Source organism: Macaca mulatta, chromosome 17, assembly GCF_049350105.2.
Source record: "Macaca mulatta isolate MMU2019108-1 chromosome 17, T2T-MMU8v2.0, whole genome shotgun sequence".
NCBI lineage: Eukaryota > Metazoa > Chordata > Mammalia > Primates > Cercopithecidae > Macaca > Macaca mulatta.
This window is the reverse complement of record NC_133422.1, coordinates 108,347,974-108,375,963: the sequence shown is the minus strand read 5'-3', so window position 1 is coordinate 108,375,963 and position 27,990 is coordinate 108,347,974. Positions and strand designations below refer to the sequence as shown.

General features: G+C 47.8%; 1 protein-coding gene and 1 long non-coding RNA gene across 12 annotated transcripts; one reads left to right on the top strand and one right to left on the bottom strand.

The window, feature by feature from the left end:
- Positions 1–23: 23 nt before the first annotated feature.
- Positions 24–24,355, bottom strand: UPF3A (UPF3A regulator of nonsense mediated mRNA decay). Of its 11 annotated transcripts, XM_028837400.2 has the most exons (10): positions 24,097–24,355; positions 23,696–23,802; positions 22,893–22,999; positions 19,450–19,548; positions 19,219–19,329; positions 13,360–13,415; positions 13,112–13,270; positions 6,504–6,625; positions 3,788–4,082; positions 24–1,042 (listed from the first exon to the last, which is right to left on the bottom strand). In XM_028837400.2, the coding sequence occupies exons 1-10, from the start codon at positions 24,301–24,303 to the stop codon at positions 914–916; spliced, it is 1,392 nt and encodes a 463-aa protein (XP_028693233.2). In that variant the 5' UTR covers positions 24,304–24,355; the 3' UTR covers positions 24–913. The 11 variants fall into 11 exon arrangements, 6 of the variants coding, with proteins under 6 accessions (XP_028693233.2, XP_028693235.1, XP_028693234.2 ...); XR_003724241.2 differs by lacking the exon at positions 13,360–13,415 and having other exon boundaries at positions 13,112–13,303; XR_013407789.1 differs by lacking the exon at positions 13,360–13,415.
- A 200-nt stretch (positions 24,356–24,555) lies between these two features.
- On the top strand, positions 24,556–27,782 carry LOC106994408 (uncharacterized). The gene is made up of 3 exons (XR_013407792.1): positions 24,556–25,166; positions 26,126–26,299; positions 27,593–27,782. It is a non-coding gene; the product is annotated as an uncharacterized LOC106994408 (long non-coding RNA).
- The last annotated feature ends 208 nt before the right edge of the window (positions 27,783–27,990 follow it).

The window sequence follows — 27,990 nt, the reverse complement described above, 5'->3', positions numbered from 1 at the left end:
TTCAAAGAACATGTCAATACTTCTTTAACAAAATTTGTATTTAATAAATGGTTAAAATCGCAGTGCCAAAAAGACATTAACATTTAACAATTTCACTGAAAGGAAGAAACTGTAGAATGCACGGTTTCAGAAAGCTATTTTAAGTTATTTACAAATAAAGTATCTAAAACTCAAAGACAGGCTCTATATGCTATACCTAGTTTATCCCTTCCCAAATAAAATTTCTGTTATTTGGGCAAATTCTTAAACCATGGTTTAAACTGTAATGGTTACAAACCACAAATGCATCCATCCAAAGACTGTGAAACCATTTTCATCCGGTCAGTGGCAAAACTGTTGAAAGGGCAATAGTTGAAGCTGTTGGGTTTTAAATACTGGGAACTCTGGTATATATTCCTACCAGGACTAAAACACAGCACACTCTGCAGGCATGGCTGACTCACGGAGGCTGTAACAAACAAGAACTACTCTTTACTCGACAGCACAGCTCAGAGGCCACCGAGAGGCACGAGAGACTGACAGCTCCTCTGCCTATAAATGAATGAAACCCACACTGGATGTCGTTCTCACAGCACTGAAAGTGCTTCAGGACTCACACTGATCCAATACTAACTTTCTTCCCTATTTTACACATATTTTTCTACTGTCCAGTGAAAATCATTTTCTGTTTTGGCTGAAAAACAAATATTAGTTTATAACAGGAATGGTAAAATCCGTGAGAATTCTGCTCAATTTAATACAAGATCATTACTTTCTTTAGAATGGTGTCTGCGTGTTTCTGTGTCACCCTCTGTATTTTTAGCTTCCAGTTTCCTGGTAAGGAGTAAGTTCTCCTTTCCAGTCACACTCGGGGTCCTTTACACGTTTCTGAGATTCCTTCGCTTGTCCATGGAGGCCAGGTGCACCCAGTGACTCACTCTGCCTCTTCCCTCTTCTCGGGACCAGTCCCCGAACCTTCTGCCTTGCAGATCCTCCCACCTCCGCCACGCTCTCGTGCTCGGAAGCGAGCTCCTGGATCATACAGCTGCAAGGCCGGCCGGTCCTGCCAGGATAAGAGGGCATGTTACTCTTCCAAGGGCTGGCAACACAGAAGGGTCAACATCTCCTTGTATTTCTAGAACTTGATAATATGAATTGTCCAAAGAAAATCAACCTGGCAGCTAAAAATCAGCCCTTTTCACAGCACTCTCTCAGAATTCTCAGGCAATTTAAAAAGCCACGTAAATGTCGGTTATCTGGGCAAATGTTACTGCTCACACCAAGAACACCTTGTAATCTGAGCTGGGGAGGTGAAAACTCAAACATGTCCACCTCAGTCCCTAGGCCTGAAACAAAATGAGATGTGGACCCTCAGAGATGGCTTCAGATCTGCGAACTCAAACTGTTATTAACGTGAGTGGTAAGCAATTTCCACCGGGCTTATCCCTGCCTAGCATCTACCAGCAGGGAAACTGAACTGCTCCCTTTTGGGAAAACACTAGCCCATCATTTTATTAAATTCCTGGAGGCAAAGCAATAAAAATGAACCAAAAAATCCATGAAGGGTAACTGTTCAGGGCCTGAAGGTAACAGCCAGGGAAGCACAGAGTGGCCCTGAAGGCCAGAGTCAGCAGCGACAGCAGCACAATTCCTCCCTGACGGGGCCACCAGCCCTGCCCCAGCACTGAAGGGGTGGCAGAGGAGGAAGGTGGCTTCCCGCTTCCCGAGGCCTGTAGCCTCCTGCTCCATGTGCCTCCCGCTCCCTGCCTATTCTCCCTGCTGAGCTGCAGCCTTGGCCTCCAACAGTCACCAGGAGCCCAAGTGTGGGCTGCAAGGACGACCATGTGGGCACATCTCACACACTTCTCCAGGATTCACCAGCTCACCTTTACCTTCTCCTGGACTGTGTGTGGAAGCCCACATCAGGTTGCCATCAAGGGGTTTAACTGAATTTTCTTTTCCTTGGTATGAACCTGACCAACGGGAGGGGTGCGAACAGGCTCAGCAGGCCCCTGCACCTGAATGCTCCTGTGGGGCGGAGACAGGCTGCCTGGAGCCAGCATGCACAGCTTTTTTTTTTTTTTTTCCTGAAACAAAGTTACACTCTGGTTGCCCAGGCTGGAGGGCAACTGCGCAATCTCGGCTCACTGCAACCTCCGCCTCCTGGGTTCAACTGATGCTTCTGCCTCAGCCTCCTGAGTAGCTGGGACTACAGGCGCGCGTCACCACGCCCGGTTAATTTTTATATTTTCAGTAGAGATGGGGTTTCGCCATGTTGGCCACGCTGGCCTCGAACTCCTGACCTCAGGCGATCCACCCGCCTCTGCCTCCCAAAGTGCTGGGATCACAGGCGTGAGCCACCGCACCCGGCCGACAATTCGGCTTCTTACCAGGGCAGTACCTGTGTACACAGATGGAGCATGGAACCTGACCTCGGAAGTACATGACAAATGCCAGGCTCCCGGGAAAGCAGCTCCTGCACACATTCCCACCACAGCACTGTGAGGCTACACAGAGGAGCGAATGCTCCCCCACCTCAGGTCAGGGGAGCACCAGGCCATTCACCACTGCTAAAATAAGGCAACTGAAAACTGAGGACTCCCTGTCGATGAGACCCATGGCTGTACTTTGTGCCCCCAAGGTCCAGGCAACCCCAGAAAACTGTGGAGTATTCTAGAGGTGTTTATTCAAGGGTGAAGACAAGAAGGCTCTCCTCTGGCTTTCGGCCTCGACTTCACTGAAACATTTTTTTTTTTTTTAGACGGAGTTTTGCTTTGGTTGCCTAGGCAGGAATGCAATGGCGTGATCTTGGCTCACTGCAACCTCTGCCTCCCAGTTTCAAGTGATTCTCCTGCCTCAGCCTTCTGAGTAGCTGGGATTACAGGCACGCGCCACCACGCCCAGCTATTTTTTGTATTTTTAGTAGAGATGGGGTTTCGCAATGTTGGCCAGACTGGTCTCGAACTCCTGACCTCAGGTGATCCACCCGCCTCGGCCTCCCGAAGTACTGGGATCACAGGCATGAACCACCACACCCGGCTACACTGAAACACTTTAAAAGTGAACATCGTTCCTACACACAACAACCTGGAAGGATCTGAAAGGAATTAGGCTGAGTGACGAGAGCCACTCTCAAAGCTCACACACTGTGTGTTTGCACTCATCAAGCATTCTTGAAATGACAAAATCACAGAGGCAGAGAACAGACAGTGGCTGCCAGAGGTCAGACATGGGGAGGGAGGTGAGTGGGAATGCGAACCTGAGGCAGCCCTCAGTTTGCTGGGAGCCGGGGTGGGGCCTGGTGCTGTCAGAAGGGTGATGCCGTCTGTAGTGCTGCGCTGGGAAAACGCAACCTGAACAAAAATCAGCTTCAAACTTCTGAAAAAAAAAGCTGTTTGCTTGGCTAAGGGGGTAACCACAGTCCTGTGCTCAGCGTCTGTGCAGAACTAACTTCAGGTGTTTGTCAGCCACGGGAATATTCACTAATAATCAGAATGTTATTGATAATGTGGAAGAAACCTCCATGAAATATTAAAACTTTCCTTCCTGTCTCAAGGGAAAATTTAATCTTATTCTCAAGTGAATCATACAAACGTGCTAGTTTTATACTAAATAAAATCTTTCTTTTTCCTGGTGAAAAATAATTTGACTCTCTGAGAAAACATGATGACTAGTCTCACTCTAGGATCTGACTTTCAGGAATAACAAGCTTCCCAAGACACAAGGCCAAGTGGGGGTGACACGGTCAGCGTGCAACCTGGACCTTAAGACAGCCAGACAGATTTTTCTTTTTGGGTTTAATAAAAACCTTGTTTGCCAGTCGCTCCTTTCTGGGTGCTGGACCGTCGTCACACCTCTGTGCTCTTCCCAGTCTCTCCGTGGCCTCCCCCGGAGCCCCGCTGTCCTGGCTCCCCTTCTTCCCTCTGTCTTGGCCAGGTCCTTTCCCCCATCTCTGCTCATCTTCACTCCTTCTGGAAAGCCAGTCAGGCTCATGGTGAGCTCTGTGCCTCCTGCCGTCATCCACATGGTGTCTTTGTGCTTCACATTCTTTTTCTTGAGATCTCTCCACATCCCTGTACTCTTTATCACTGCCGCTGCGTGACCTGTGGTTCAACCCAAGCATCAGCGACTGCAGTAACCGCCAGTCGGCTGCTCACCCTCCTTTCTAGCCCGCAGGTTCCCAGACAACAGGGGCCCGTGTCAGCACTGCACTGCTGAGGCTGCACTGTGATGGGCACACAGCAGGCACTGACAAAAACCACTACAAAGAAGAATAAATCATAGTAATAATATTTGTCATTTCAGTTGAGTGACAGATAAGCAATATGCCTCACGCTAAGGTACTTTTTATACATATTGTCTAATTCTCACTAACCTTCCAAAGTAAGTATCTTCTTTCGGCCAGGCATGGTGGCTCACGCCTATAATCCCAGCACTTTGGGAGGCCAAGGTGGGTGGGATCACCTGAGCTCAAGAGTTGGAGACCAGCCTGGTCAACATGGTGAAACCCCCTCTCTACTGAAAATACAAAAATTAGGTGGGTGTGGTGGCGCGTGCCTGTAATCCCAGCACTTTGGGAGGCCAGGGGCAGGCAGATCATTTGAGGTCAGGAGGTTGAGAGCAGCCTGGCCAACATGAAGAAACCCCGTCTCTACTAAAAATACAAAAATTAGGCCAGGTGCAGTGGCTCACGCCTGTAATCCCAGCACTTTGGGAGGCCGAGGCAGGCGGATCACCTGAAATCAGGAGTTCGAGACCAGCATGACCAACATGGAGAAACCCCATCTCTACTTAAAATACAAATTTAGCCAGGCACGGAGAGGCATGCCTGTAATCCCAGCTACTTAGGAGGCTGAGGCAAAAGTGCATGAACCCAGCAGGCGGAGGTCGTGGTGAGCTGACATCATGCCATTGCACTCCAGCCTGGACAACAAGACGAAAATTCCATTTCAAAAAAACAAAAAACAAAAATTAGCCAGGCGTGGTGGCGCGTGCCTGTAATCCCAGCTACTCAGGAGGCTGAAGCAGGAGAACTGCTCAAACGTGGGAGGCAGAGGTTGCAGTAAGCCGAGATCGTGCCACTGCACTCCAGCCTGGGCGACAGAGCGAGACTTTGTTTATCAAAAATAAAATAAAATAAAATAAACCTTCTTTTCTACAAAGTGACTGAGACTAAAGTGGTCCAGTGGCTGTCCTGGGAGCCCAGGTGCACATCCATCATGATGTGCAGAGTAAAATTAATTGACATTTAACAATGGCAGATCCATTATCTTTATGCATTTATCAGAATATTAAATGAATAGTAAATAAATGGCTGCTTCGCTCATTTGGCAGGGCTAGTGGGGACCATGAGGATCTGTAACCAAGCATGAATTCACACCAGACACGTGGCAGTGTCAAGAACAGTCACAGTAACGACACCCATAACATAACCCAGTGCTTCACAATCACGGATTTGATAATCAGACATAAATTTTATAAACAAAGCAATAAACCAAAACCCCCAAGAAGCAGAAAGAATACTTCATCAACTCTGAAAGAAAGGCAGTGAGAAATCACCCCTACGACTGTGACTCTGGGAAGCTGGCGGCCTAATCCCATTAGTCTTCCCAAGTAAAACCCACGTCCACCATCCCCTGCGAGCCAGGTGGCCCTGGGCACCAGGAGACCGTGGGTGGTGAGATGTGGTGAGTGGGCAGGAGTCCCAGAGGGGAAGGCAAGCCCAGGGACCCAGGGTCCTGAGGATGGTGGGTGCCAGGAGCAAGAGGGACAAGATCCCCCGACTGGCATCTGGCTGGTCTCTCTGGCCCACCAGGTAGATGCTGCTGTGTCTGTCCCTTTTGCAGATGAGCTCCCTCCACAGAGCTGCTCCCTCCACAGAGCTGCTCCCTCCACAGAGCTGCTCCCTCCACAGAGCTGCACTGTTGTAAGCAGCAAAGGAAAAGAAAAAGGGAGGACCCGCAGTGCACAGCCAAAGCTGCTGGTCGAGACCCACAGCCGGAGGAGCCAGGGACAGCTTCAACCAAAGAATCACAGCACTTACAATTCTGTTTCTCTACCACAAAAGATCTGCCAGCCCTAAAAGATGGGGTTCCCAAATATGCAATTCTGTAGATAAATTGCAAGGGGGCTAAAAGAGCGAAGGGCAAGATATCACAAACACAGAGAAAAATAAAAACAAAAAACAGAAAAGAAAGAAAGACTGGGAAGACAGATCCTGAAGACCTGACATGCAACAGCAGGAATCCAGGAGATGGCTCAGGAGTAAAAGGAGGACATGGAGGGAAAAGCAAAGCAAAAGACAGGAAGAAATTCCCTGATCTGAAGACAGACTTGAGACTGCAGACGAGGCGAGTTCACTAAGTTCCTGCCATGCTGACGGGAAATGAAGGCTAATGTGCACTCGCACACCCTGGAAAGTCTGGGATTCCAAGAATAACGTGAAACAGGCATACTCGTATTGACAAGGCCTACGTCACCATGACTGGGAACTGACGCGGTCATAACAACAAAAGCACGCTCACGTCTCCTGGGACTCCTCCAGCGAGCCTTCCACGGGCCTGCCACCTCCAGTATCAATCTCCTCTCCTCTTTCTTTTGGTTTCTCTGTGGTTGGTTCCTCTCCCTTTTCTGGTTTCTTAAGAAGCTGAGAAATTACAACGTTAGTAAAATATCACCTCAAGAGCACATTTTAAAAGAAGCTGTTAAATAAATAATTACAAATATACCCCAATATTGAAGCCAAATGTTTGCAAGGCAAAGAATTAGAGCTAACAGTCCAAAAGTGAGGTTTTTGGTTTAATACATGGTGGAACATTCAGTGAATGAAATATTTTTTAGTCATGAAAAGGTAGGTTAATGTGATGCAAAGATGCTCACGTAACGAATAAAGGGCTAAAAAATAGAACATGCACCACAACCCCACTTGTACTTTTTTTTTGAGACAGTCTTGCTCTGTTGCCCAGGCTGGAGTGCAGTGGCGCACTCTCGGCTCACTGCAGCCTCTGCCTCCAGGGTTCAAGCGAGTCTCCTGCCTCCACCTTCTGAGTAGCTGGGACGACAGGCATGCGCCACCACGCCCGTTTAATTTTCTTTTTTTTTTTTTTGAGACGGAGTTTCACTCTTGCTGCCCAGGCTGGAGTGCAGTGGCACGATCTTGACTCCCTGCAACCTCCTCCTCCCGGATTCAAGTGATTCTCCTGCCTCAGCCTCCCAAGCAGCTGGGATTACAGGCGCCCACCAACACGCTCGGCTAATTTTTTGTATTTTTAGTAGAGATGGGGTTTCAGTATGTTGGCCAGGCTGATCTCGAACTCCTGACCTCAGGTGATCCACCCACCCTGGCTTCCCAAAATGCTGGGATTATGGGCGTGAGCCACTGTGCCCGGCCCCCATGTCTATTTATGTTCTCGCACACTCACACACACACACAAACTCTCACACACACTCACACACACACTCACACTCGCACACTCACACACACACAAACTCACACACACACTCACACTCGCACACTCACACACACACAAACTCTCACACACACTCACACACACACTCACACTCGCACACTCACACACACTCTCACACACACACTCACACTCGCACACTCACTCACACACACACACACACCCACCACCATCTAAAGGGCTCTGCAGTACTGTTAATAGTGATTATTTCCTTTTTTGAGATGGAGTCTCGCTCTGTCGTCCAGGTTGGAGTGCAGTGGCACAATCTCGTCTCCTGGGATCAAGCGATTCCACTGCTTCAGCCTCCCCAGTAGCCAGGACTACAGGGTGTGCCACCACACCTGGCTAGTTTTTGTAGTTTTTGTTTTTTGTTTTTTTTGAGACAAAGTCTCACTGTCACCCAGGCTGGGGTGCAGTGGCTCAATCTGGGCTCACTGCAACCTCTGCCACCCTGGTTCAAGCAATTCTCCTGCCTCAGCCTCCTGAGTAGCTGGGATTAAAGGCTCCTGCCACCGTGCCTGGTTAATTTTTGTATTTTTAGTAGAGATGGGGTTTCACCATCTTGGCCAGGCTGGTTTTGAACTCCTGACCTCATGATCCACCCACGCTGGCCTCCCAGAGTGCTGGGATTACAGGCGTGAGCCACCATGCCTGGCCAATAGTGATTTATTTCTAGATGGCAGAACTGAAATGACTTTATTTCCTTTCATATATAGGGTCTAGTTTTCCTACAATAGACAAGCATTAGTTTTGTAATAAGGAAAAAAAATTTTTTTAAAGATTGCTTCCTACTGATAATTTAGAATATAGTTTTCAAAACACTGATTATTCTCTTTCCTGAAACAGAATAAATGGACAAATTGCCACGACATATTTCATCTGCCCTGTATGTCCCTGGGCCTTTCTCCCTGCTCTCTGCATAGTTTTTGAAACTAAAGCACCTCAGCTAACTTGGGAAAAGGGAGAAAAACAAACAAAAAAAGCAATGGAAGCACCACAGATCGATCATTTGTAGAACAGAAATGGAAGGTGTACTTCTGACAATTCTGTTCTCACTCACAAAGTGGACAAACTTTAACTTGCAGCACAGCAAGACCATACACAGACGCATTCAATTACACGTGCTCACTTGGGAACGCAACGCATCATGAAAGGTGGAGCCCTGGACGCGGCTTCTCATCAAGCGTGGGCCCTGTGTCAGCTGTGAACATCCTCTTATTCTGCCTACGTGGAATCTGGGAACTTACACATTTCCTTTCCGGTAACTGTCCATCTTTTATAAAAATCGCAAAAGTAATATGTCTGTAACAAATGTGAGCCATAGGGAAGTGCCAATCTCCATCCACCCACTCAACAAATACTCTGCGTGCCTAGGAACTGTTCTCACAACATTTCTGACACTGCATGTCTTTTTCTGTACCAACTCTCCACCTCTCCACCTCTCCGGCACCAGCTGCGTGCTCCACATTCAACTCAACGCTGAGGCCATCGACCTGCGGTTAGCACCAGAACCCACAGACTGCCCCCTTCAGATGACAGTTCCAAGTCCTGGAGTGTCACCGGTACTTCTGACCAATCAGCAATAAATTCAGAGGTTCTCGACGGCCTCTCCTCAGATTTGATAAGTTGCTGAAATGGCTCATGAACTCAGAAAGGCACTGTCTTCTCGATAATTGGCTTATCATAAAGGATACAACCAGGAACAGCCAAATGGAAAAAATACACAAGGTGGGTATGGGGGATGGCGCAGCAGTGCTTGGAGCTTCCGTGCAGTAACCCTCCCAGCAAGCCCCGCCCTTTTTTTTTTTTTTCCTGGAGACAGAGTCTTGCTGTCACCCCAAGCTAGAGTACAGGGACGCAATCTCGGCTCACTGCACCTTCGCCTCCTGGGTTCAAGCGATTCTTCTGCCTCAGCCTCTTGAGTAACTGGGACTACAGGTGTGCGCCAACACGCCTGGCTAATTTTTGTATTTTTAGTAGAGATGGGGTTACACACCATGTTAACCAGGCTGGTCTCAGACTTCTGACCTTGGGATCCACCCGCCTCGGTCTCCCAAAGTACCGGGATTACAGACATGAGCCACTATGCCTGGCCCCCGGAAGCCCTGTCTTTAGGCATTATTAAGGTTTCATGATACAGGTGTGATTAAGTCACTGGCCAATGGTGACCTCTCTCTAGGCCCTCTGCCCTCTGCTAGGATGGGACTGAACGTCCCAACCCTCTAGTCCTGCCTTAGTCTTTCTGCCAACTAGTCCCCATCCTGAAGCTGCCTGGGGCCTCCATCCCCCAGTCCTCTCATTGGCATATAAGATACTCACATTACTGCGGATGTCCGGGGTCTGAGGAGCTGTGTGCAGGAACCAGGGACTAAGACCCTGTGCTAGGCACTAGGGAATGGCTATGAATGAGACAGGGGTGCCCCTGCCTTGAAGGAACTCGCACCTGATGCTCCACCTGAGGCAATGGTGGTCAAGGGGAGGAAACAAAGGAATAGGATAGCCTCAGACAGCAGCTACGAACACACGAAGGGAGAGTAAAGCAGCAGAGACGCAGGAAGAGGAGGGTCCAGGAGGACTCTCTGCAGAGCCAAGACGGGAACTAAGACCAGATGCCAAGAAGGAGCCACGGGCACATCTGGGGAAGTCCCTGTGGAGGCCTAAGGTGGAATCCGCTGGTACATTCAGGAGAAACCAGCAGGCCAGAGCCGCTGGAGACGAGCTGGGGAGCAGGCCAGCTCTGCTACGCCCTGAGAGGCTTCCGGAGGCCAACCAGAGTGCACGGGCAGCTGAGCTCCCTCCCAGCCCTTGCCTGTGTGTGTTCACCCATGTGGCCACACATAAGCTCACTGCTTAGCATCCTCAGAGGAACATTAAACAGCTGAGCTGTCTGTGTGCCATATTTCTTTTTTTTTTTTTTTGAGACAGAGTCTTGCTCTGTCGCCCAGGCTGGAGTGCAGTGGCGCAATCTCGGCTCACTGCAAGCTCTGCCTCCTGGGTTCATGCCATTCTCCTGTCTTAGCCTTCCAAGTAGCTGCGAGTACAGGATCCCGCCACCACGACCTGCTAATATTTTGTATTTTTAGTAGAGACGGGGTTTCACCACGTTAGCCAGGATGGTCTTGATCTCCTGACCTAGTGATCCGCCCGCCTCCAGCCTTTCTGAGGCGGAGTCTTGCTCTGTCGCCCAGGGTGGAGTGCAGTGGCGTGATCTCAGCTCACTGCAACCTCTGCCTCCCAGGTTAAGCAATTTTCCCGCCTCAGCCTCCCGCGTAGCTGGGACTACAGGTGTGCGCCACCAAGCCCGGCTAATTTTTGGAATTTTTAGTAGAGACGGGGTTTCAACCTGTTAGCCAGGATGGTCTCGATCTCCTGATGTTGTGATACGCCCACCTCGGCCTCCCAAACCATATTTCTCTTTATTAAGAATAGCCACGAGGGCTAGGCATGGTGGCTCATGCCTCTAATCCCAGCAGCAGGAGGATCACTTGAGCCCAGGAGTTCAAGACTAGCTTGGACAACACAGTGAGATCCCCATTTCTACAATTTTTTTTAAATTAGCTGTTCAGGTATGATGGTGCACCCTGTAATGGGAGGCAGAGGCAGGAGGATCACTTGAGCCTGGGAGGTAGAGGCTGCAGTGAGCTGTGACTGTGCCACTACACAGCCTGGGTGACACATTGAGACCCTGTCTCAAACCCCCCCACAAAAACCAAACAAAAAAATAGCAAAAAAGTCATGAGCCATCTGTCTTTAAGCTGTTGATACACCTTCTTTTGCATTCCTCCACAGATTCCATTTTTCAGGCATTAAAAAAATTTCAATGTTCCACATGATTTAGAAGTGAAAGACCCCCATACTGAGCACAGATGCTTATTAAAAGCTAAACCAGGCCAGGCACAGTGGCTCAGGCCTGTAATCCCCAAACTTTGGGAGGGTGAGGCAGGAGGATCACTTGAGTCCAGGTGTATGAGACCAGCCTGGGCAATATAGTGAATAGAAACAGGGTCTCTCTCTGTTGCCCAGGCTGGTCTTGACCTCCCAGGCTACAGCAATCCACCCACCCTGGTCTCCCAACGTCCTGAGATTATAGGCACGAGCCATCATGCCCAGCCAACTTTTCTGTTTTTGACTGACCATATCAGAAACAAATCTATAGTTCAATGATCTCTTCCCCACCCTTTCCTAACCTACCTTCTTTCCCCAAGTCCTGACATTTTTTTTCCTTATACAATTTTATTGAATATAAGGTATTCGATAAATAATAAGTAATATTGAATATGCCTTAAATCCTTCATGGAGTGATACCTTAGGTCTAAATCTAGGTTTAATCCTGAGAAGACAATGGCTGGTCCCAATTCTGGCCAACACATTTCACACAGAGAAAAATTCCCTCTGTGTATTAAACCACCATCATCAATGAATATATCAGTCACAAGAAAAACTCAGCAAGAAATACAGAAACTCATTAGTGCTACCACAACAGAAATGATAAAACCTAGTTCTATGAGTCAGCCTTCACACAGAAAGGCAAAACCAGTGGTTTTCAAATGTGTACTTTTTAATCAGGAAAACTTTTTTTTGAGACAGAGTCTCGCTCTGTCGCCTGGGCTGGAGTGCAGTGGCTCGATCCCGACTCGCTGCACCCTCTGTCTCCTGGGTTCAAGCAATTCTCCTGCCTCAGCCTCCTGAGTAGCTGGGATTCCAGGCACACGCCATCACGCCCGGCTTATTTTTGTGTTTTTGGTAGAGACAGGGTTTCACCATATTGGCCAGGCTGGTCTCAAACTCCTGACCTCAAGTGATCCGCCTGCCTTGGTCTCCCAAAGTGCTGAGATTACAGGTGTGAGCCACTGTACCACGCCAGGAAATTATTATTATTATTATTATTTTGAGATGGAGTCTCGCTCTGTTGCCCAGGCTGGAGTGCAATGGTGCGATCTCGGCTCCTGCAACCTCTGCTTCCGGGGTTCAAGCGATTCTCCTGCCTCAGCCTCCTGAGGATTCAAGCGTTTCAAGCGTTCGCCACCACACCCGGCTAATTTTTGTATTTTTAGTAGAGACAGGGTTTCACCATGTTGGTAAGGGTGATCTCAAACTGCTGACCTCGTGATCTGCCCGCCTTGGTCTCCCAAAGTGCTGGGATTATAGGAGTGAGCTCTCATGCCCGGCCAGAAAACTTTTTTCAAAAGGGAAATGTAGAGGGTGGAGAATAGGAGGAGGGTGAAGACTGAAAAACATCAGGTACTGTGCTGACTACCTGGGCAACAAAATTATCTGTACACCAAACCCCAGAGACACCTGATTTACCCACGTAACACACCTGCACATGTAGCCCTTGAACTGAAAATGAAAGCTGGAAAGTTAAAAAAAAAAAAAAAGACAGTGTCAGCAGCAGCCCGACGTGTGCCAGCGTGGGGCTCCTGTGGGGGTGTGCTCCCCACTGCACACCCAGGAGGACAGGCGCCCACAGCAGCCTGAGGACTCCCAAGGCTCAGGACACAGTGTGAAAACCACTGCTGTAGGATGGAAAAGATGGAAAAAAACACCACCACAATATTAGATTAATTCAGAATGTTTTCAAAATTCTAAAGAACTAAGATACGTAAAAAGTATAATTACTATAGCAGAACTATTTTTGGAAAAAGGAAATGTTTCCTCAGAATTACCTTAATCCTTACTTCTTTCTCTGCAATTTTCTTCTGTTTATCTGTCTCTTTTTTTTTGCATCTTTCTTCTTCTCTTCTTCTTCTTTTTTCCTCTTCCCGCAAACGTTTCTTTTCTAACTCTCTCCTCCTCCGTTCTTCTCGCTTCTCTTCTCGAATTCTCTAAAGACATGGAAGGGTGTGTATATAAACCGCCTGGATGAGAACGGCAGCAGCAGGGAGGGTGTTCATGAGGTAAAGGCCAGACCTACCTGCTTTTCTAATTTTCTATTTTTAATATATTCCAAAAGAGGTGTTGTTCTTCTAGCTAAAACACAAAAGTTGTAATATAGTATTTAACTCCTAAAGAAAGATTATTTTAAATATTTGTTTTCAATTTGATCTTTAAAATAAATAAGGGAACAATATCATTACTTTTTAAATTTACATGATCACATACTGTCTCCAGGGGAGTTTTTATTCCATTACTATCATGTCAAGTAATTTGAAAGTATCAACAATTTTATACATAGTAAACATCTAACTCCTGATTCTTAAGGGAGGCTTAAAGTATTACAAAGATGATATTTTTGTAGGTACCTTAAATCATTAAATAACATATATTTACTTTGATACATCACATATTCTGAGAACTTTTTTGTTTTCCGCTCTCCAAGCAATGGTTTTAAATAACATGGATTCGTATAATGTCTTACAATATACACTCCATAAAATCCCAATGCTAAGACATACAACTCTGGATTGTAGTTTAAAAAATGACTCCACACGGGTTGGGCGTGGTGGCTCACACATGTAATCCCAGCACTTTGGAAGGCCGAGGTGGACAAATCACCTTAGGTTGGGAGTTCGAGACCAGCCTGACCAACATGAAGAAACCCCATCTCTACTGAAAAAATACAAAATTAGCCGGGCATGATGGCATGTGCCTATAATCCCAGCTACTTGGGAGGCTGAGGCAGGAAAATCGCTTGAACACGGGAGGCAGAGGTTGCAGTGAGCCAAGATTTTGTGCCACTGCACTTTAGCCTGGGCAACAAGAGTGAAACTCTGCCTCAAAAAAAAAAAGGAAGAAAGAAAATGACTCCACATGGCACTGCTGATTTCAGAAAAGGCACCAACTACTAGGGAATGAACATGTCTACAAACTCTATCTTGGTCCTCCGCTTTCATGCTGGACCTCTCAGATCTGACCTGGATGTGGGTGCCCAGGCAAGCTGGAGGCCCCACAGGCACTGCCTCTGAGGGACTCACGCTGAGGTGGACAGGCCCCACATCCCACCAACACGAGGACACAAACGGGAAGGTGGAAGATGGTCTGGGTCTATTCTGTGGGTAAGATCTCAGATTAAACAGCGTTCTGAAGAATCCCTGGATGCACCTGAAAACTGACACATCGTCTCTGGAATTCTGAGGACCAGGAATGAATCAGGAATCATAGGAGAAGCCCTGGCTGGGGGTCCCTCACTTGGAACTGAGGACCCTGACACCCTGACATCACAGATGAAATGGCACCTGTCCCAGAAGCCCTGCACCAGGGACAGTGGTTTAGGGAAGAGCTGATTGTCCCAGGAGTCCTGCCCCAGGCACAGTGGTTGTAGGGAAGAGATGACGCGGGTACAAATGCCACATTTCCTGGCAGACACAGTTGCTACAGAGAACCCACTCCCCAGAGGGGTCTCTGGGCTGACCATGAACTCTGGCTCAAGGTGAGTACAGCACACTGGCTCAGGTAAATAGTCGGCTCTTTATAATGGGCAAATTATCTCAAATCAGCCAGGGTTCTGCTCTGCTCTGTGAAAGGCCTGGACTTGTCAGCCAGGAGCAGGGCGAGACCACCTGGATGCGCGGGGAGGCTGAACCCAGACCCCGCTTGCCCACCTTCCTCTTCCTATAAAATGTCTGCCCCATCACCCACAGAGATCACAGCAAAAGTACGTAAGACCTGAATAAGAAAGTGTTCTACACATCATGAAAGTATGTTATTTATCAGACAGAATACGCACAACCATGCAACAGACCACAAGTAAACAGAAGCCTCAGAGATGAACCCGGACCTGTCTGCTCTAAAGGCCTATGCACCAGACTAACTCAACAACTTCAGAGTCCTTGTCAGCAAGAGCTTATTAATATTTCCATGTAAGGCCGGGCGCGGTGGCTCAAGCCTGTAATCCCAGCACTTTGGGAGGCCGAGGCGGGCGGATCACGAGGTCAGGAGATCGAGACCATCCTGGCTGACACGGTGAAACCCCGTCTCTACTAAGAAATACAAAAAACTAGCCGGGCGAGGTGGCGGGCGCCTGTAGTCCCAGCTACTGGGGAGGCTGAGGCAGGAGAATGGCGTGAACCCGGGAGGCGGAGCTTGCAGTGAGCTGAGATCCGGCCACTGCACTCCAGCCTGGGCGGCAGAGCGAGACTCCGTCTCAAAAAAAAAAAAAATTTTTCCATGTAATACTCGCTTCTCAGACCTGTTCAGAAGACTCCACTGGGCCGGGCGCGGTGGCTCAAGCCTGTAATCCCAGCACTTTGGGAGGCCAAGACAGGCGGATCACGAGGTCAGGAGTTCGAGACCATCCTGGCTAACACGGTGAAACCCCGTCTCTACTAAAAAATACAAAAAAAAACTAGCCGAGCGAGGTGGCGGGCGCCTGTAGTCCCGGCTACTCGGGAGGCTGAGGCAGGAGAATGGCGTAAAAACCCGGGAGGCAGAGCTTGCAGTGAGCTGAGATCCGGCCACTGCACTCCAGCCTGGGCGACACAGCGAGACTCCGTCTCAAAAAAAAAAAAAAGAAGACTCCACTGGAGGCCAAAAGCTTAGTAAAGAAAAAGGTAATCTGCCATGAATTGCCTAAAGTTCAATTTTTTTTTTTTTTTTTGAGACAGAGTCTCACTCTGTCACCAGGCTGGAGTGCAGTGGCGTGATCTTGGCTCACTGTGACCTCCACCTGCCGAGTTCAAGTGATTCTCCTGCCTCAGCCTCCTAAGTAGCTGGCACTACAGGCACACGCTACTACACACAGCTAATTTTTCTATTGTTAGTAAAGACGGGGTTTCACCATGTTGGCCAGAATGGTCTCGATCTCTTGACCTCGTGATCCGCCCGCCTTGGCCTCCCAAAGTGCTGGGATTACCGGTGTGAGCCACCGCACCCGGCCAAGGTTCAATTTTTAATATGTAGAAACAGCAATCACAACAAGAAGGAAGACTCTACAGCCAAGTCCTGGAATGAATTAGTCGTTCCCATCAGGGATGGTGAATTCTAAGCCTCATTCATTCATTCATTCATTCATTCGTTCATTCATTCGTTCAACTCTGGTAAAGCACTGGCTGTGCAGCAGACTCTCGGGAGGTGCCAGGACACGCCCCCCCTCCCCACCCCGGCAGGAGCCACGGGTCTGCCCCAAAAAGGTATGTCTCAAAACAGCCCTAAAGTGACCAATCCTATGCAAGGGGACTTTTAAAACAAAGTGAGATGGAAATGGGAGGGGCAGGGAGGTGAGGCCTGTAATTAACATCTAATTTACTTCTTCTAGCTCTTCTTCAATTTATCAAGGTCTTAAGTGAAGAACATATAGATTCTAACTGCCAGGAAAGATGGATCTTGTGACCTAAAACTTACAGAAAAACCACTCCCCTAGTAAAATCCATCTCACAACAACTCACTTTATCCTTTTAACTAAGAAGAAAGAAAGAAAAGGAAACAAGGAATGAGGCTCAAACTAGCATTGTCTCTAATGTCTAAGTCTCTCATGTCCTTCCTAAATCAAAATACATATTCCACAGTAAGCTAAAAATGATATAAAAGCATTAAATATTTACTGTTCCCATTTGCTATTATTTTTCGCTAGTTACTCAGCTGTAACAGTCACTAACATGCTGAAAAGGAACTTCATGTAAATTCATCACTGGTCTCGACTTTGCCCCCAATACTGTCCTACCCTCATCTTCCCTTGTGTGTAATGGGGCCACAATCCACCCATCTGTTCAAGCCAAACCCTGGAGTCTTAATTCTTCCTGTTCCCTTACCTCCCACACCCTATCCGTCTGTTGGTCCCGTCCAGTCCACCTCCAAAACACACACGCATCTCCTGGCATCCACAATCTATTCCATGTGACACCACCAGAGTGATGGGGACAAATAATCAGACCATGCCACTCCCCCAGTGGCTTCCAGTTGCCCTGGAATGAATCTAAACATCTTGCACAGTGCCCCGACCCTCCAACCGCATTGCCCTCACCCACGTGTGCCAGCCCCACAAGCCTGCAATCCGCACCTGCGGTGAAAAGTGACGGCCGCCAGCCCTGCCCCTGGTGCTTCCTTCCTCCACTGCTCAGCACAGCCAGTCTCAGTTCATCTCCTGACCTCTTTCCCTCCCGCAGCCAGTCTCGGCTCCAGCTCCACCACCATTTTGGAGGGAGTCTCCCAACCTCTTTCCCTCCCATATTCCACTGTCACATCAGTGGCACTGATTACAAACTGAGGGGTCCTGGCTGGGCTATTCCCGCTCCTGCTTCCTACCTGTCATCCCTGATGGCAGGCAGAGACCTTGTGCGACCTGTTTACCACTTGGCCCCACGCTGAGGCCGAGTCAGTGCCCAGGCAGCATGCAGCCTCAGCACATCTTGTTTACTTTAGCGATCAAAAGCTTTATTACAGCCAGGCGTGGTGGCTCATGCCTGTAATCCCAGCACTTTGGGAGGCTGAGGTGGGCGGATCATCTGAGGTCAGGAGTTTAAGACCAGCGTGGCCAACATGGTGAAACCCCATCTCCACAAAAATATAAAAATTAGCCGGGCATGATGGCAGGTGCCTGTAATCCCAGCTAGTCAGTAGGCTGAGGCAGAAGAATTGCTTGAACCCAGAAGGCAGACGTTGCAGTGAGCTGAGATTGTGCCACTGCACTCCAGCCTGGGCAACAGAGTGAGGCCCCGTCTCAGAAAAAAAAAAAAAAAGCTTTATTATTAGACAAATGAAGAAAGTGAGTGGACTATTTCAATAACATTGACCTTTCTTATTAATTCAATCAACATTTACAAAATTCCTGAACTTTTCTTTTCTGTGTGGCAACTGTGAAGATGAAAATATAGTTCCACTGGGGAAACCAAACGAGGGAGTTTATGTGGTGGGAGACGGACAATGTGGCTGTCATGACACATCAATTTCTTTTGTTTGTTTTTTGAGATGGAGTCTCGCTCTGTCGCCCAGGTTGGAGTGCAGTGGTGTGATCTCAGCTCACTGCAACCTCCGCCTCCTGGGTTCAAGCGATTCTCCTGCCTCAGCCTCCCGAGTAGCTGGAACTACAGCCGCCCACCACCATGCCCACCTGAGTTTTTGTATCTTTAGTAGAGACGGGGTTTCACCACGTCGACCAGCCTGATCTCGAACTCCTGACCTTGTGACCCGCCCGCCTTGGCCTCCCAAAGTACATTCCTCTTGATGGGGGGGCAGGGCACAGCCTGGGTGGGAGAGGTGAGGGGTGAAGAACGGGGGCTTTGAGGAAAGGAGATCCACAGAGAGGAGAAACACTTCCAGGTGTGTCTGGGACTAAACGACAACTGTCTGCCTGATTTTCACGTCAGTGCTACTGAGAACTATTTCTAAAGTACACGACTTGTGGGCATGGGGTGGAAGGCTGGATTTAAACTCGATTCTGTGCTCTGGCCGGGCTTATCCACAAGTTGGCTTGGCTTGGCTCAGGGAGCCTGGCATTGCTGTTGAAGAGCAGCAAGATGACCTCACCACGAGCAAAACATCTCATTCCTACGGGCTCCTGAGGCATCCGTCTGTGACCACTGACTTCAACTCTGCGACACAACGCGCTTTCCCTGACGCTGTCAGGCACATGCCATTCATGTGTCTTCGCCACTGCTCATTCTGAAGCATCACAACTTAAAAGGATCGTAACTAAAAAAATCACGTGCTCTCCATCAACCAATGCTCAGAAATATTTTCCCATGCGGCCATCTTGCCATTCTTTTGTCAAAACTGGAAATTACTCTACATTTCTGCGAAGCCTGTAACAAGTTTCAACTTATCACAATCAAGAAAAAAAAAAGTATATCCTCTACGAGTAAATCTCTCAATAAAGAAAAGAGAAGAAATGAGCACAGACCAATGAGCTCTCTTGTCTTCGCCTCCATCTCCCCCAGCAGAGTCTCAGGGTTGGCGCTGGTCTTCTCTTCCTCCACACAGTAAGTTTCTAAAAACTTCTTATATTCTGGATCTAGACATTAAAAAAAACAGAAAGAAAATAAATATAATCTTTCCCATCTACAGGAGAATTACATTTGCTCAGTGTTCTTAATTTGGCAGCTTCATAATGTAGCACTTGGAAAGGGCTCACCATCTTCGATGCTTCCAGTCTTGGCATCTTTTTTTTTCAGCTTCTTTTTGGCTATCTTCTGGAACGGAGCAAACTCTACCACTGCAGGATATTCTAGGCCTTTTAACAGGAAACATGTTCCAGAAGCCACTCTGAAATTCTACTACATTCATTTTGGAAAATAATGACCTAGCTTACTTAAAGAGTAAGTGTAACAATGACAATGTATTATTACTATTTAAACTATAATTCATCCTTCCAGTAAGAGATTAAAAAAAAAACATTTAAAAACCTACAATTACATTTTCAAGCACCTGCAACCTTCACATGGCAAACTCCAGACTAAAACAAGGATGAACTCATGGTAGGAAGAACAATTATTTATTAAACAAAACAATCCATCATGTTGTGGTGGCTGTGTAACTGAATTTGTTCAAAATTCATCAAATTGTTCACTTTAAAAGGGTGACTTCTACCATATATAACTTACACCTCAATAAACCTGACCTCCCCAGCCCCATCCCAAATAATTTATTGTTGGAATACCTTTAAATAATCAGATTTCTTAACTACGTTTTACATTTTATTTTAAAAGGTTAATTCAACTATCAATTTGTTATTTAAGTTTAAGAAAATTACTTTGCTTAGAAGACACCATGGCTAAAATTGAGAGCTTCAAAGGGTTTATAGAATATTCCAGGTGAAATCTGCTTCTGATAAAAGTAGAGAATGGAAGCCATTAGAAACTAACTTTGTTGCTATGTGGGGGAAAAATGAATACACAAAGAGAAATGTTCACTAAGAGAACCTGCTATATGCCAAATCATCAAATGGAACACTGCTACCTTGGTACCAAACCCACTGAGTCATTTTTAGACTTGTCAGTAATGGTCAGGTGACTGAATTATAACTCCCTTATCTGGGAGCCATTTTTGTGCCAACCTCCACTATCCAGAATAAAGTCAGAATCAGGGAGACAGTAGGGCACTGGACCAGCAGGGATGATGTCCAAGTCACCGCTCCACCCACAAGGCCTAGCACACAGTGGATACTCATTCAATGGCAGATGACATAGTCCCTGATTCCAAAGCTAAAAGTAATCAGTGTGGTACTGCCACACAGACAGACACATCCATCGAGGGAATAAAATAAAGAGCCCAGAAAGAAACCTTTGTAATATTTGGTCAACTGATTTTTGAAAAGGGTGCCCAGACCATTCAATGGGGAAAAGAAAGTCTTTTCAACAGCTGGTGCTGGGAAAACTGGATATCCATAGCGAGAAGAACGAAGTTGGACCCTTACCTAACACCATATACAAAAAGTAACTCGAAAGGGATCAAACCTAAATATAAGACCTGAAACCATAAAACACTTAGGAAAAAACACAGGGGAAAAAGCTCCACGGCAATGGATTTGGCAATGGGTTTTTGCATATGACATCAAAAGCACAGGCTTAGGCCGGAGACCATCAAAACAACGGCGGGGCGGCCGTTCACGCCTGTAGCCCAGCACTTTGGGAGGCCAAGGTGGGGGAAATCGCTTGATACCAGCCTGGGCAACTTAGTGAGACCCCGTCTCTATTTAAAAAACTAAACAACAACAACAAAGTAGAACCGGAAATAAGGACTGACTTGCTCACTACTGGTGGGAATGTAAAATGGCACAGTTGCTGTGGAAAACAGTACGGTATAAATTTTGTGACTTTTCTTGAGACAGAGTCTCGCTCTGTCACCAAGGCTAGAATGTAGTGACACCTCGGCTCACTGCAACTTCTGCCTCCCAGGTTCAAGTGATTCTCAAACCTCAGTCTCCCAAGTAGCTGAGATTACAGGCACGCACAATGACGGCTGGCTAATTTTTTTATTTTTAGTAGAGACAGGGTTTTACCATCTTGGCCAGGCTGGTCTCAAACTCCTGACCTCAAGCGATCTGCCCGCCTTAGCCTCCCAAAGTGCTGGGATTACAGGAGTGAGCCATCACACCTGGCCATGTTACATATATTTTACATATATACACACACACACATATATATACGTACATACACATACGTATTTTTTCACTCCGTCGCCCAGGCTGGGAGGCAGTGGCATGATCTCAGCTCACTGCAACCTCCGCCTCCCGGGTTCAAGCAATTCTCCTGTCTCAGTCTTCTGAGTACCTGGGACTACAGGCGCCTGCCACCACGCCTGGCTAATTTTTGAATTTTTAGTAGAGATGGGGTTTCACGTTGTTGCTCAGGCCGGTCTCAAACTCCTGATCTCGTGATCCACCCGCCTTTGGCCTCCTAAAGTGCTGGGATTACAGGGGTGAGCCACTGTGCCGGGCCCATCAACATTTTTTAAGTGAAAAAGGGAAGCTGAGTAAGTTACTGAATAAATGAGCAATGAACACAAAGGTCAGTTCAAGCATCACATTTGCTTCTGGTCACAGGAACTAGCTTGGCTAATGCTTATTTTGTAACAATCTTTCTAGTCCTTACCCCTCAGTGGAGAAAAAGAAAACACTCATCAGTGTCAAAACGCTTGGAGTGCGAAGAGGGTGGCCGGGGAGGGGAGGGCAGAAAACAACTTGCTGTGAAAGGTACACAAACTTGACAGCCAGGAACACAACAGCAGACAGCCTGACAGGAGAGGAGAAGGGGAAAAGATCAAAGCAGAACCCTAGAAGTACCGGGAAGGGAACTATTGAGATTAGAGGTGAGACTGCTGTCTCCGCAGGCAAAGCTGTTTAACAGCACTCAGTGACTTCCTGGTGACATTGTCATAAATGGTACAGTCATGAAGGGTGCTGTTTAGGAAGATAGAAGTCAGTATACATTTTGGAAAATTCCTATCAAACAGGTAAAATAATTTAGTTTTAAAACCCAAAAAGATAAAGTTCTCTCATGCAAAAAACTCACTCATGAAACCTTCATTCTCTGATAATACATAAATAGACTGTCACTATTACACAGAATTTCTGGGATTTTTTTGGTTTAAATAACAAAATTAAATAATTTCAATTTTTAATATCTGCACATAATTACAGTAACATAATCAAAATTTATCATCTTACTTTAGTCTGAGAACTTTTTAATTACAACGCACAAACAGACCAGATGCTGTGGCTCACACCTGTAATCGCAGCACTCTGGGAGGCTGACGTGGGAGGATCACTTGAAGCCAGGAGTTCAAGACCAGCCTGAGCAACACAGTGAGACCCCTGTCTCTACAAATTTTTTTTTTTAAATCAGTCGATCATGGGGGCACACGCCTGTGGTCCCTGCTACCTGGGAGGCTGGAGGATATCTTGAGCCGGAGTGTGAGGCTGCAGTGAGCCGTGATTGTGGCTGCTGTACTCCAGCCTGGGCAACAGAGCAAGACCCTGTCTCTAAAAATAATAATAATAAAAACACGGATATTCTAGCAATACTTCATTAGTATACCTAGAGATTATAATAGATTTTTTAAAACCAATAATCCAACCTTTGCTGTCAAGGAAGATATATCCATCAAAACGATCTCTAAAAAGAAGGATGTCATCAGGATTCCTAAAATTAATGTATGCTCTTGAGTAGAGATGAGGATAAAGACTGAAATAAGAGATAACAGTGAAAATGGTTAGTGAAAAATACAATACTCCATTGTTTTCGCCTCTTTTTCCTTTTCTGGGCACAACAAACTACTTTAGATAAAACTTTTGTGCCAAATCATCTCAGTTAATTGTAACAATCTGAATATTCTTTAGCAAAAACAAATGCAGAACGTTAACTTTACGAGGCAGAACTCAGGTCCCTTCTGCACTGCCCAGAAACGGTCCTCGGAGGCTGAAACCCTAAGGCAAAGCCAGGGCGCACTCCCAGAGGAACCCGTGGCGCCGGGGACCCTCTCCGGTATTTAGAGCCGCACTGGCTGTGGCACCGGCGTGGAGGCCACAGGACGAGCCGGCGCCCTCCCGCCCCGTCCCGTCGCGCCCCGTCCGCGTCCGAGAGGCCCGGGAGGCGCCGGGCGGGCAACGCTGGTCCTTTCAAAGGCACCCGTTTTCCTAAGCGTTAGCCGCCTGAAAATCATCCGCATTTCTAATGCAAACCACATCTGTCTCCTTGTTGCTGGTATTTTTCTTTGAAAGGACTTACACGTTTTACTGAAATGTAATTTATTCAAAAAGTTCACACGACTCCCATAAAGGAGAAATCACGGTAAGGAACTTAAGGCAACGAGAAGGCCAGCGGCGCAGAGCTCTGGGTTCTGCCCTCTCCTCCTCCTCCTCGCTTCGGGGCGGGCCTCACCTCAGGTCGGCGGCGAAGAACTCGAAGTAGTCGTGCGCTGGCAGCGGGCGCAGCTGCTCCTCCAGCTGCTCCTTGGTGAGGCCCGGGGGCAGGCGGCGGATGACCACCTGCGGGGAGCGCGCGGCCGTTCCCACCGCAGCGGGGCGTGGACATGGAGCTCCGGAGGGACCGCGCACCGCGCAGGGAGGACCGCGCACCGCTCCTCCCCCTCCCCTCCCGGCCCCGCCCCGCCCCCTCCCCTCCCGGCCCCGCCCCGCCCCCTCCCCTCCCGGCCCCGCCCCGCCCCCTCCCCTCCCGGCCCCGTCCCGCCCCCTCCCCTCCCGGCCCCGCCCCCTCCCCTCCTCCTCCGCTCAGGACCATCCTCTCCTCGCGAGGTTTGCGCGCCCCGCCCCCGTCCCCACCTTACTCAGCGCCGTCCTCTTCTCCTCGCGAGGTTTGCCCGCACCGCCCCCGCAACCGGAGGACGAGGTTGGCTGCGTCTCAGCTTCCCGCTGCGGCGAGTCGCGGTGGAACTGTACTTCTAGGGCCGACAGCTTTTCCCTCCCGCACGGTCCCCGCGCGGCAACGGCCGCCCTAGGGCCTCCGGCCCCCTCCTTTTCCGAGCGCATCCCGCACTCTCCGCGGAGCCGCAACCGTCAGCCCTCGACGAAACCTCGCGAGAGCTCGACAGCCCCCGCCCCGCCCCTCCTCGGGCTGCGATGCTCGGGGCCGCCCACGAAGGGGCCGGGAAGCTGCGGGACGGGTCGGGGTCGGGGTCGGGGTCGGGGTCGTGACCTCCGGCCACACAGCCTAGCTCTCCGCGGGGCCGGGCGGACCCTCAGGGAGCGGCGGCCGAGGTTTAGGGCGGCCCCGGAAGCAGAGCGCCGGCGGCTTTGGTCTGGTCGTGGTGAGAGGAGATCGCGGACGAGCCGCCTTCCCAGCCCAGCACCGTTTTTATCCCCCTCCCCCAGGCTCTCTGTGGCCGGGGCTCCATCAGAGCTGGGTTGGCATTTGAACGTTTTTTTTGTTTTTTGTTTTTTGTTTTTTGGAGACAGTCTCACTCTGTCGCCCAGACTGGAGTGCAGTGGCGCGATCTCGGCTCACTGCAAGCTCCGCCTCCCGGGTTCCCGCCATTCTCCTGCCTCAGCCTCCCGAATAGCTGGGACTACAGGCGCCCGCCACCTCGCCCGGCTAGTTTTTTGTATTTTTTAGTAGAGACGGGGTTTCACTGTGTTAGCCAGGATGGTCTCATCTCCTGACCTCGTGATCCGCCCGTCTCGGCCTCCCAAAGTGCTGGGATTACAGGCTTGAGCCACCGCGCCCGGCCTTTTTTTTGTATTTTTAAAGCAGAGACGGGGTTTCGCCATGTTGGCCGGGATGGTCTCGATCTCCTGACCTCGTTATCCGCCTGTCTCGGCCTCCCAAAGTGCTGAGATTACAGACGTGAGCCACCGATCCGGGCCCTTGCACGTATTTTCTTATGAACACACAGGTAGCAGCACTTTGATTACAGTAATTTATATGGAAGTTATTTTAAAATGACTTTCCCCTTCTGTTCCTCATGTAGGCTGTATATTTCATCTGCAGCACGCTTTCTCCCAAGAATCTCAAGCACACACAGGAAACCAGAGAATAACATCACTGAGGCTTGAACACATCCAGAGACCAAGGGCGACACTGGCAGAAAAGCTTTTAGGCGGATCCACAGGCCCGAGAGCCACCCCGCCCAGAGACGTGGCTTCCTATGAGCAGTTCACACGCGGCTCTGCAGCACCCACAAGCGGGGCCAGGGGCTGGTTTTCGTAGTTCAGAGTCTGCAGAGATCTTAGCAAAAATATGGCCGTGGTAAAAGTGCCTAGACCAGGCTCAGTGAGTAGGAAGACTAGTTAGGCTGATGAAAAGCTCTGATGATGTGTGTGATTAAAAGTAGGAAAATGTGGTTGCCAGATAAAATATGTTACCATATAGTGAGGGGCAGAATGTGGAAACCATTTATTTTAAATGTTTGTTCCTGCAGTGTTTAAAATATAGGAGATATATTCTGATTATAAAGAAACTGCTCTCGGCCGGGCGCGGTGGCTCACGCCTGTAATCCCAACACTTTGGGAGGCCGAGACGGGTGGATCACAAGGTCAGGAGATCGAGACCATCCTGGCTAACACAGTGAAACCCCGTCTCTACTAAAAATACAAAAAATTAGCCGGGTGTGGTGGTGGGCGCCTCTAGTCCCAGCTACACGGGAGGCTGAGGCAGGAGAAGGGCGTAAACCTGGGAGGCGGAGCTTGCAGTGAGCTGAGATCCGGCCACTGCACTCCAGCCTGGGCGACAGAGCAAGACTCCGTCTCAAAAAAAAAAAAAAAAAAAAAAAAAACTGCTCTCAATCTATTTGTATGTCTTCCCTCTAGTTTTAAAATATTAAACAATTAACTCAATATTTAATTTTACCTCTAGTCATGTTATTAGGCTGGGATAATAAAAAGGACTGTTGAACTTCACATCTGCCATCTATAACACATTCTTAATGAAGCAATCTTGCACCAGGGGATTTATCAACTCTGCCAAATTTCCTAAAATTACCAAATGGAGAAAAAAGAGCTGGTCCCGCCTCTCACCAGGCACAACCAGGTACAGTAACTTAGGGTATTTCTTGTGTTCGTGTTTTGCCCTCACCACTGCAAAGACCTGTTCTTGGCTGAAGCCAGGTTGGCCTCAGCCAACGTGAGGGAGCCTTCATTTGACCTTCCCCAGAACCGTGAGCATTTCCACTTCTCCCTTTACTGCACTGTATACATAAAGGGACTCATGTTTGCTGGATGTGTATATTTTGTAAACCTAGCTAGCAAAATGTCCAAATGTTTCTTCCCCCCAAGTCAATTTTTTAACACCTGATTCATTACTTCCTGTTATTGCAAAGTTCTGAAAAATGATTTTGAAAAAAAGGATTTTAGAATTCAGCTGTTTGATGAAATTATCTTTAAATAAAATCTTACATGAATTTTAAGATACAGTGAATGAAATACACTTGTAAAATAGTTTGATTTTACATGACAAATTATATCATAAAGAAAATCTAGCTTCCTACACATTAGCCAGCCTGTTGAAATGTTCTGTTTGATACATGTAGAGAACTTTACAGCCAAAGCAAAGCAGTAAGAAATAATCTCCAAACCTTTCTTCATGTGGGCTGTATACTATGTAACTTTACTTTTGCTTAACTGAACACTTCCATCTGTGAATGTGGCCCCGGGCTACATTTTACTTGGTAGCCCCTATCTCATTGGTAGATGACAGTGACTTGAAGAAGCTGGTGACCATAACACTTCCAAGTATTTCCCTTAAGGATAACATGGCCACTGTAGTTAGCGAGAAGGACACCTTTTTAGGAGAAACTTGTCATGAGATACTGAAGAACTGGGTAGTAACAGGAACAATACTTGGCAGTATGATGACACATTGTTTTTACTCTCAGGAGGCCTAAACACTGATGTTAGCACTGCTGCTAATCTGAATTACAGCTTAGTCAAGTGTCTGAACCCTTTGCATTTTGTGTCGTAAAGCACTGTCAACAGAGTAATGGCTCACCTACCGGACATTCACTTACAGAAACCAAAAAAATCCTAACAGTGATCAGTGAGAAAACTAAATGGTTTTCTTTTTTTTTTTCCTCTGGCAGGAAAAATAAATGTAAAAACTCAGCACTTTATTAATATAATACTTTCATTTTAGTTGTTTTAAAAATAATTAACTTCAGTCACTTGATTTTCTACCCCCAACTCAAGACAGGGGAGGCACACACGATGCCTGACAGAGAGACAGAAAAGCCATTTAAAAATGAAAACAAGAAAACACATTAGTTTGAGTCTAATTTAGCATGGGGTAACTCGTGGTCTCTAAGTGTATTACTGTGTTAACTTCCAGCACAGTATCTGACTTTCACTGTGATGACTGCAGACAGGATGGGGTCTGAACGCTGGTCTTCAGCGCACCATACAACAGTGCTAGACCCTCAACTGTATGAAGGGGAAGAAAGCCCTCCTTAAAAGATTTACTGGAGTTAACACCTGGGGATCCTCAAGAAATGAACGCTACCACTGTTCTGCTTCAGAAGGTAGAAATACAGGGAATACACTTTAGATAGGTTAAGATAAAAAGTTTTGTGTTTAAGGCAGTTCGGTTGCCTGGAAAATTCACTTCTGTATAATGCCTAATTTGTTAATGATGCTGTGAGTAGATGCTTTGTAGTAACTATACAAGTTTGTTTTTCTTTTATGAAAAAGTAGAGTAATGTGTCCTCTGACGTTAGGAGTAGGAGCGTT